The 10,460-nt window shown below is 44.3% G+C and overlaps 1 protein-coding gene across 3 annotated transcripts; it reads left to right on the forward strand.

The window, feature by feature from the left end:
• Nucleotides 1-517: 517 nt before the first annotated feature.
• Nucleotides 518-10,168, forward strand: lin54 (lin-54 DREAM MuvB core complex component). Of its 3 annotated transcripts, XR_015839830.1 has the most exons (16): nt 518-633; nt 2,624-3,252; nt 4,407-4,518; nt 4,604-4,743; nt 5,182-5,337; nt 5,647-5,839; nt 5,985-6,058; nt 6,137-6,334; nt 6,426-6,520; nt 6,998-7,066; nt 7,530-7,632; nt 7,714-7,851; nt 7,936-8,138; nt 8,429-9,655; nt 9,821-9,890; nt 10,098-10,168. XR_015839830.1 is itself a non-coding variant. In XM_088282192.1 (14 exons), the coding sequence occupies exons 2-14, from the start codon at nt 2,653-2,655 to the stop codon at nt 8,628-8,630; spliced, it is 2,283 nt and encodes a 760-aa protein (XP_088138318.1). In that variant the 5' UTR covers nt 518-633; nt 2,624-2,652; the 3' UTR covers nt 8,631-10,168. The 3 variants fall into 3 exon arrangements, 1 of the variants encoding a protein (XP_088138318.1); XR_015839829.1 differs by having other exon boundaries at nt 8,429-9,890; XM_088282192.1 differs by having other exon boundaries at nt 8,429-10,168.
• The last annotated feature ends 292 nt before the right edge of the window (nt 10,169-10,460 follow it).

The raw sequence follows: 10,460 nt of genomic DNA on the forward strand, positions 1-10,460 counted from the left end.
TGCGCGATCAAAAAAATATTAAATTCCATTCTTTATGTAGGATATTCATAGCGAACGCTTAATATAACTTTAGAATGGCACTTTTAAAATGCAATTTTAATATGATTTAAAAAAAGTATAATCCCAAAATCGCCGTTCACATTTAAGGAGAAATACCGCTCACAGTCACTAGATGGTGTAATCCGCAAAGGTTTCTTAACTAGAACTCTGATTCCAAGTTGCCATGTCTTCTAATTTATCCGGTTACATTACATGATTAATTAATTAATCATTAACAGTACCTGAGATTCATTGAAAAATGTTGACGGAAAAGTTTAATGGGTCCTCTATTTTACTCTTTATCAGTACCAATTCCTGTACTGGTAGTTGAACTACTACTAACATGTAACAAGTACATAGTGTATACAGTGTGTGTAATATGCTGTTCAATGTTGTTTTTAGTATAGTCGGCAGAGAAATTGGGAGCTGCTGCTTCTTTACCTTTAAGAAGACGTATGAATGACGTAGAGTAAGGAAGGCGTGGCCGACCTGTGAAATGTCAGGGAGGAATGGCGCTCGGCGCGGTATTTTGAACAATCGTCTTTTGCGCTGCTTGTTTCGGCCACAAACGCTGGCCCGCGTCAGATAACTCAGGTAAGCGCGACCCGGTGCGGGAGACTCGCCGCGGCTGCGGCGGAAAACAACACTTCCACTACCACCACTCGGGGGACTGTATTTTTAATGTGGACAAAATAAACGGAGAGCGGAAGCTAGCTCGGGTTAGCCCTGCTCGGCAAGTTTGCTAGGAGTACAGCAGTTGTGCTGCTCGCTCTGAATGGTCCCACTTCATACTGGGGCCCGACCGGCTGACATCCCCTATTTAACCCTCCACGAATAACTAATTGGGAGAATTTTGCACTATGAGGCAAAGCATATCCGCTTTCACGGTCACGTCAAGTTGCCCAAAGTAGGCGCTAACGTTCCATAGCCGATCACTAATACGTTTATTTTTGCAGGTTGTTATTTGTAGCGTGATGTTCATCCACAACAGTCTTGCATATAATAAACATCATTTAAACAATTCTGGTGGGTTTTTAAGATGTGGTATCGAGCGCTTAATTTTGACATTTTGTAAGACGAGATGTCATTTTTTGTTAGTTTAAAGTAGCTGATTTATAAATCGTATCACCAAACAACCCGTTTAAATTAAAAACAAACAAACACACTCTCACACACAACTAACAAACACAAATGAAAGAGGCCACGGTAATGAGTTCGTTCCTTTAAATCGAGACTATTTTGTTTTCCACTATCGGAATGATTTTAAGTGACAGATGGGGAGGAGGCTATCAAAAAACGTAATTTGTCTTTGATTGCCAGGAATATATAACCTCTTAAATCACCCGTGCGAAATTTAAGCTTGCAGTATAAATTATTGTATTTTTTTTAATTTTATTTTCAATAAAGGCAAGAGCCTCCCTTCTGTTAGCTCGCTGTTAGCCGCACAGCTAGCAGGACTGATGACGAGATAAAAATGGCGGATCTTTCGAAATCCAAGCCCGGCCTGAAATAGTAACGCAGCCAAGTAAATAGCTGGCCTCCTCTCTCCTCGCTCCCCCAGACTGGAGCCTCCTTCTCGGGGTGGTTTTCATTTTCCTCCACGCATACAATGTAATCCAACTTTCCGGCTGTCTTTGCAAAAGCAGCCGGTAAGCCAAGCGTGATGGCTAAGCGAGCCCCTCGGTGGGGAAGACACAAAGATTCTGCCGGAGGAAGATGATGATGATGATGATGATGTCGTAAACCTCTCATCAGCTGTCAGTCTCGGTTGTAAATCTCACCGTTGACGGTAAATGAGGTTTTCTGGCACTTTTAACGTTACAAAAGGGGGCGTTTTGGGTGGGTGGGCTATTGTTAGCTAGATCACCATGGCTGGTTTGTTTACGTTCTGCTCAAAGCATTCAAACCGGAGCACAAACGCTCTCAAGCAAGGGAGTTGTCTCCTTTTCAACATCATCAACATATTTACACTTGTGGATTGTGTTCAAATGTTTTGCATGCAAGAACTACGACAACTCTCTGAACTTTGACCTCTAGTAGACCCACCTTACATTTTATGCCCTTTTTTTTTGCATATGTTGTAAACTTGGCTAATAAATGCAGCTCTCTGCTTCCTTTCTTGGCCCGCGGGGATCACAAAAAAAGTTTTCTATAATGGTTTTGCGTATCTGTATCAAAGTGAGTCTTTTTTTAAAAAAGGTATTCATGCTAATATCTGACTGACACGGTCCGATTTGAGTAATTCTACAAAGGGCATCTTAGATTTATAAAGGCCTTTTCACCACAACGTCAAACTTGCTTCAGTGGCAAATGTTCAGGTGACATCTCAAGTATTGACTGCTTAAGATGTTTATTGCCACTGCCTGCTCAAGTTTACTGTCAAAACTAAACAAAGTGAATTGCACTGTGTGCGTGCGTGTGTGTGTATTAACATATCCAGTGGAACCACGCTTTTCATAGTTAGGCTATACGGTACAAGCCTAACTGTGGCCACTCTGCAGCTCAATGTCGAATGTGATGTAGCAAAAGTGTATTACTGTGTAGTACTGTATGTGTAATAAGCATGGATGTTTTTTTGTTAAAGGCGTAGCGGGGTGCTGAGTCGTCGCCAACATGGACGTGGTGTCGCCCGAGCTCAACAGCCTCCTTCCAGACGAGATCATGGACATGGAGGCCATTGGGGAGGTGGCTCAGTCCAGCCAAGACGCATCTGCCGCCATGGAAACGGACACAGCCCCGGAGAGCGTCGGCACATCGACGGCCAGCGTCACCGTCTCCGCTTCCAGTTTGTCCTCCCCCCTGGTGACCCTGAGACCGGCGCTGTCCACCTCCACCGCCACCACAAAGACCACGGACAGCATTACGGGGACGACGGTCACCGCGAGCGCCTTGCAGAAGCTCACGATGCCCCTCAGCATCTCCGCCGCCAACCATCAGATCATCCTCAACAAGGTGGCTTCGGCCCAGGCCACGGAGGCGGCTCGTTCGGTGGGGGGACAAAAGCTTCTGGTGACCACCATCGGGAAGTCGGGACAGCCCATCGTGCTGCAGCTTCCCCACACCACCACCAAGTCGGGAGGAGCGGCGGGGATGGCCGACGCAAAATCCATCAAGTTGGTGACCATCGGTGGGAGGTCGGATTTGAAGCCGGTGGTTGGGAGTACAGCCGGTCAGGTGGCCGCCTTACAGGCGCAGCAGCTCAAAACGGTGCAGGTTGGTTCAAATGACAACAATTTATTATCCTTACCCACGTTGACCTGACTTCGGAGTCGTCTCTCAGATTGGGGAACAAAGATTTGAGATGGTGGCAGCGAAAATACTGGTAACTTCCTTCACAACAGGTCGCAGTTCGGAAAATAGGAAATAATTATTTAAAGATGGCGTCATGACATGGCCGAAACGCGGTGTTCGGGAAGGCATTCGGTTTTTGTTTTTGTTTTTTTTCACACAGGTTTTAGAGAACATATAAGTGTTTTAACGCTGTGAAAGTTGCATCTTTGTGAAATGAACAAATATATGCAACACTTAATTCCCATTTCCACTATGATCAAAATATAAGACGATTCAGCATTTTGAAGTTGCGCAAGTTTGCTGATGTGAAATAATAAAGATATGTGCAACTCGGTACGAATGACTGCAGCAGTTGATTTTCGATGGCAGCTTCATTTTTTAAGCCAAAACGTGAAGAATGAGGTTCAACTTCAGTTATGTCCGAGTCACATGCAAAGATAAAAGGACACAAATGCAAATGATGCACTTACTTATAATTCAGAAACATAAGTATTTGATAAAAAATATAATCAAAATTATTATTATAATAATTGTTCTCAAAATAATTTTTGGCTTTCTGCCACCATGTCTTTAAACCAAATTACATTTCTTTCTATAATTTAAAAAAAAATTGAAAGCGTCTGCATTAAAGCGCTCCATGATGCTGGTTTCTTTATGACAGGTTGGTCTAAGAATGCATTTGTATGCGTCCTTGCATCTCAGTTTTTTTTGTTTTTTTTTGTAGTGATAGTTGGCTCGAATTTTGACGAGTAAGTCTGTCTGGGTGTCTGTCTCCATTCTCACCGTAAATGTATTGCTTGACACTGGTGACGTTTATCCGTCTCTCGTTGAGTTGATTCCCGTTGAGGAATGTTGATTTCAAATTTTGCGTGTTCGTAGTTGCCCTGTGATTCAGGGATGACCAATCCAGGGTACAGTCTGGTCTGGGATCAAGGCCAGCTACCCCAAACGGGTCAAGTTTTTTCAAAATAGACAGATGGGCCTGTTCGTGTGAGCGTATTTTCAGATTACAGCGGTACCTTGTAAAATTTGTTCCACGACCAATATTTTAACTCAATCTACTTGTATGTCGACAGATCGCAAAGAAAACGCCGGTGTCCTCCGCGCCGCCCATCAAGTTCATCATCAACAAACCGGTGAATAGCAAAGCGCTGAGTCCTCAGACGTCGGGTTCTCCCGTCATTGCGGGTAAGCACAGTAACGCACGTTCAGAGTAATCCCCAAATTACGCCTTTTGCAAACACACGGCTAAAAAGGGGCCTCTCCTTCGCAGGGCGGGTGCTGGCGCAGAATTCGCCGACGATGCCTCAGAGGACGATCACGCTCACAGAGTCTCCTCACAACACCACCATCAGCATCCAGAGCATCGCCGGCAAAAAGATCGCCATCTCCCCACTCAAGACTCCCAGCAAGGTGAGAAGCTTCATGCCAACTTGTGACGCTCTCACCGGCCGTTTTATTAGGTACACTTTAGTTACAGTGAGTGAACCGTACATTATTGCAGACTCACCCACGATAGGTGAAAAGCTGCGATGTAGAAATCATATCTTAGCACATGTTCTCTCTTTCTGTCCGGGAATGAGAGGAACCAAAAAGAAGGCTCGCCATTGGACAGTTCTCCAAATGAGAGGCGAAGCGTGATTGGTTGAAGCTTATTATTTGTCACTCTCAGTTGAGGTTGACTGTAAAATGTACAGAGAAACAAAAGATAATTCAACATTGTGCTTTCAAACCAGGCGTGGGCAAACTGCGGCCCAGGGGCCACATGCGGCCCGTTAAACATTTTACATTAAACATGAAACATTTTGGCCAGTGTTGCTACTTGATTGCTCTTTCATGTTTTCCCTCCAGGTGACGGTGGTGTCTGTGGCGTCGCCTACCTCCGGGTCCGCTCAGAAGTCAATGACGCTGCCGGTCAGCGTGGCGCTGGGCCAGCAGATCCTCTCGGTGCAACAGTCGACGACGGTGTCGCCCATCAAGATGGCCACCAGTCAAGCGGCAGCGCAGGTGAATGAGTTTTGATTTTAAGTTTGTGATCATTTCGTTGAGCAAGGTGTGGGTGTGTGTTTTAAATGGATGCAGTTTAAATGGAGGAAATAAAACATTTGTCAAATCAAATTTTAACAAATGGTCATTTGTTGGGTTAACAGCATGAAAATCTTTTTAGTTATCAACCTCATTGCTGGCAACAAATTCCAAATTGTGGAAGTCTTGAGTGCTCTTTTTTTTTTCTTTTTCTTATGTCCGTCACGTTCAGGAAATGGCACCCAGTCCTAGATGCTTGTCCCTGAAATGAATCTTCAATCCTCTTTGCAGAATCTCAAGCCGGTCCAATCGGTGGCAGTGGGCGGCTCGCAGTTCAAGACCATCATCCCGCTGGCGGCTCAGCCTAACATGCAGCAGATCCAGGTGCCGGGAAGCCGCTTCCATTACGTTCGCCTGGTCACCGCCACCACGGCGAGCGGCGCCGTGCAGCCCAGCGCTGCCAGCACCAGCACTATGCAGACAGGTGATTCATAACAAGTGTTTTGCCTGACTCAAATTGAGGCAGGCGTGTTGACATGCATTTGGAATGCATATTGTGACTCTGTGCTGTTGATAAGTAATTTTGAAGACGACTCTGACGCAAACACTAAATATGGCGTGTCCCACAGCGAAACCCATGGTGGTCAGCACGGGGGCGGTGAGAATGTCGGTCCCGATCGTTACAGCGCAGACGGTCAAGCAGGTCAAGCCCGGCACCTCAAACGCTTCTTTTTCCCGGTTCAAACCGACGCTCACGCCAAATGCTACGCTTCACCCACAGGTGGCGCCCAAGCCGCTCACATCGGGAGCTCAGGTGGTCAGCGGCACGCCGACCCAGCAGCGCCTCATAATGCCCGCCACGGCGCTGCCGCAGATCCAGCCTAATTTCGCCAACCTGCCGCCAGGGACCGTCCTGGCGCCGGCGCCGGGCGGCGGCAACGTGGGCTACGCCGTGTTGCCGGCGCAGTACGTCACACAGGTGCTAATGAAAGCCATCGTTTCAATCCTTCCCAAAGTTGCCACACGATGTGATGCTGACGTGCGCGCGTATGGATGTGTGTGTCGAGAAGCTGCAGCAGGCACCCATCGTGACCCTCACCAACAACTCCACTTTTCCCACCTCCTCCGCCGCCGTCCAGACTCAGGCCCGACTCCCGCTCAATGGGTGAGAAGCCAACTAATTACAGACATTTGAGTGCTTTGATTGCAAATTTGTTTGTTTTCGGGTTGAAAAAACTAAATTCAATCACAGCAATTTGGTCTTCATGTGGAAAAATATATATACTGTATATGTCGCTGCACAGTGTAAGTCGAATTTCTTTGGAAAATGTATTTTACAAAAACCGAGAGCAAGGACAGTAGAGCTGGGATTCGCCCCCAAAAATCCCCGTTCCCTAATGGTGAGTGCGCTCTGAAAAGTTCAAGAGTTCAATCTCCATTTGTTCTACTGTCTTCGGGAGTTGCCAAAAACATTTGGCGCATACCGCCAGTGGAAAGCGCAGAAAGTCAATACGGTTTTTGGATGCCAGTCAGAGCTCTATTTTTAAATACATAAAAGTCGCACCTGAGTATGTCGTTGGACCAGCCCAACGACATAAATGTTGACATCCAAGGGCTAAGTGTTATTGTTCTTAATCGACAGCATGTCGGCGGAGTCGACGGCGCGGCCGAGGAAACCCTGCAACTGCACCAAGTCTCAGTGTCTCAAGCTGTGAGTATGACCATTTCCGTCAGCATACCAATGGAATCGTCAACGTTTTCTGACTGTTATGCTTCGTAGTGATAAAGCTGATGACAAATTTACATTAAACATTGTTTGTTATTTTTCAAAATGGGAAAAAAATCAAGTCAAACCTCAAATTATACTGTGTTTGCAGAAAAGCTTTATAAAGTGTACCTGATACTATGAGTAAAGTTGAAGCCAAAATAATAAATAAAATGAAAAATTAAATTTAGATTCATTAAATAACATTTTTAATTGAAATGTTTCTTTAAATTAATATTAAATAAATAAATAAAAAAGCTATGATTATTTTAGTCTAAATTACAGTATTTAAAAAAAAAAAAGTACAAAGATATTTAAATGTCGGAGTGAATTTCTAATTGCTGTTGAGAATGACTTTGGAGAAGTTGCATGAACGCTAAACTTGTCCTCTTTTAAATCCTCTCTTAAGATATTGCGACTGCTTTGCAAACGGCGAGTTCTGCAACAACTGCAATTGCAACAACTGCTTCAACAACCTCGAACACGAGGCCGAGCGCTCCAAAGCCATCAAGGTAAGTCGCAGCTCAGCGTTTTTGGCACGTCGGATCCGAGCCGAGCCGTAACGGTTGGCCCGTTTTGGTTGTGCGCCACAGACGTGTTTGGATCGCAACCCGGAGGCATTCAAGCCCAAAATCGGCAAGGGTAAAGAGGGCGAGTCGGACCGGCGCCACAGTAAAGGCTGCAACTGCAAACGGTCGGGTTGCCTGAAGAACTACTGCGAGTGCTACGAGGTGAGTCGTCCAACTCAGCACGGACTGATGACAAAACGTCCCTCTCAAACGCCTTCTTTCTCCTCCTTCGTATTGTCGGGCCAGGCCAAGATTATGTGCTCGTCCATCTGCAAGTGCGTGGGCTGCAAGAACTTCGAGGAGAGCCCGGAGAGGAAGACGCTCATGCACTTGGCCGACGCCGCCGAGGTGAGGGTCCAGCAGCAGACGGCAGCCAAGACCAAGCTCTCGTCGCAGATCTCAGACCTGCTCATGAGGACCACGCCTGTCATCTCCAGCGACGGTGGCAGGTACCAAAACTGTTTTAAACTTGTTCATGTAATCGGTGGTACTTTTTAACATATCCTCCATCATTAATTGTTTTTTTTTGTTTTTTTTAATGTCGTTCTCATCATATCAAGAAAAAAAACTAATCACTAAAAAAGAATTGCGGCATCCCCATCAGTGCTAAAAACATTTTTTAAAAATATCCTCCTTCAGCTTCGGCATTTAAAAAAAAAAACGTTTTTACCTTCCACATATGACAGAATGAACTGGTTTGATGCACAGATCATTGTACTGAGTTGTCCTCCTTTTCAAGACTCCCGTACACGTTTGTGACGAAGGAGGTGCTGGAGGCGACGTGCGAGTGCCTCCTGGAGCAGGCCAAGTGGGCGGAGCAAACGAGGCAGCCTCAGGCGGAGGCCGAGCGCTTGATCCTGGAGGAGTTCGGACACTGTCTCATGAGGATAATTAACTCGGCGGGCAAAGCCAAAGCAGACTGCGCCACCATCAACAGCTAGGTTTACAACAATGGCTGTCTTGGAACGGACACACACATGGAACATCAGAGACGCTCATCTTTGCGCAAAGGAAGCACTGCACTTCCAGCTTTTAGTCCCCTCTTTTTATACTTGTTTGCTTTCCTCTTTCCTATTTGACGTTTTATGGCGAAAAGATGGTGTCAAATGGTATATTTGTGCTCTCACTAGATAAAATGCAACACATTTTTGATATTTATTTTCACAAGTATTTGTAATTAGCTAGCACTAATCTTGTGTTGCTTACACTGTTAATTATTATTATTATTGTTACCATAATTATTATTAACCAAGGATAGGCTACGTCTATTCGGAATTTGTGCACGTACGGCGCGGCTCAAATAGATAAAAATACTAGGCCAAACAAATCACTCATCGTGTCAAGAAAAAGAACATTGTATTTGGGGGGGGGGAATTCACAATGGAAGTTAAGAAGCACAAAAATCAACAAAACAAAAAAAACTGGCAGTGATAATGATTGGTTAACAGTGTAGTGTGCTTTTTCACACGGTGGTGGAACACAGTATAACATACCAGTTTTTAAGACCTTTCAAAACCACCAAAATACACTTTTGATGGTTTTATTTCGGCAGTAAGGAAATCTTGTGAGAAATTGTGTACATTGGTTAAATTGTACAAAAATAAAAATTTAGCTATGTATTTAATTCTAATTAGAAAACGTGCTCCTTTTTTTCTCTGTTTACTACAACCGTGCAGCAGGTGGCGCTATAAAGAAATCTGAGACGGATCTCGACTTGATTTTAAGTAGGTTATTTTATTTCTAGCCTATTTAATCGCTCGAGGGCTTGGAGTTGTTTCATATTTCAAGCGAATGATTACTTTCTTATTACTTATTGGTGATGTTTCGAAAGTACAGTACTGAGTGACCATGTAGCATCCACTGGGTATGGTTCGCATTGAGCGAGCGAATTTTTTTTTCAACCGTAGAAGAAGAACATTAGTCCACGAAGAAGAGAGGGCAGGAGTATCCTCGTGTAGATGGCGCGGTGAGTACTCAGTAGGTACAAAAGAAAATGTTAATTCGTGTACTAATTTTAAGTTTTATCGTCAAGTGTGTCTTGGGTGTAGTACAAGGATTAAACTTTTATTGGTGTGGTTTGTTTGTTAGTCATTTTATGAACACATTGTTTTCGATTCTATTTTATTTCCAGAAATCCAATCACGTTTTTTTCTTTGTCAGTCAGCGAAAAGCTTAAAAGGGAAACCGAGTGGACCAAAAAAGTAAGTATTTGCCAATTCATGTGACTTAAAAGCCATCCCAATGATTATACCAATCACTACCCATCTGACTCATTCGCAAGTCTGGGAAAGATTTTACACGGCATAATGATGAGGGTTTGGGACATTTCACTGGGACTACTTATTTGTAAAAATGTGTGTGAAGTCACATTTTTTTAATCATTTGGTTTGCACTTTATGTTCTTACAGAGTTGACCTAAAGTGACCGTGGAAGTGCCTGTATTGTATTATTAACCAAAGTAATAAAAGTCTGAACTCAATTTTGTGTTGTGATTTCTATCGTTTCGATCGAAGAAAACTCTGACGATAACTGCTTGGCTACTGAATGAATTCAGCACACTGGTGCTCAAGTCCGGTCCGCAAGAGACCCTATCCAGACTGTTTTTGAATGCTTCCTCTTCCAACATATATTAAAATGAGCAGCTCATTAGGAAGCTCTGAGATGCCTGATGATCTTCATTTGACTCAGGCGTGCTGAAGGCAACATTTTTTTAAGCAAAATCTCTGAATCCTTGATTTTGCAATGTATAATAAACATTTTGTATCAACTGG

Source organism: Idiotropiscis lumnitzeri, chromosome 18, assembly GCF_059441095.1.
Source record: "Idiotropiscis lumnitzeri isolate Australia: NSW breed Sydney's pygmy pipehorse chromosome 18, RoL_Ilum_1.0, whole genome shotgun sequence".
In the NCBI taxonomy this organism is placed as follows: Eukaryota; Metazoa; Chordata; class Actinopteri; order Syngnathiformes; family Syngnathidae; genus Idiotropiscis; species Idiotropiscis lumnitzeri.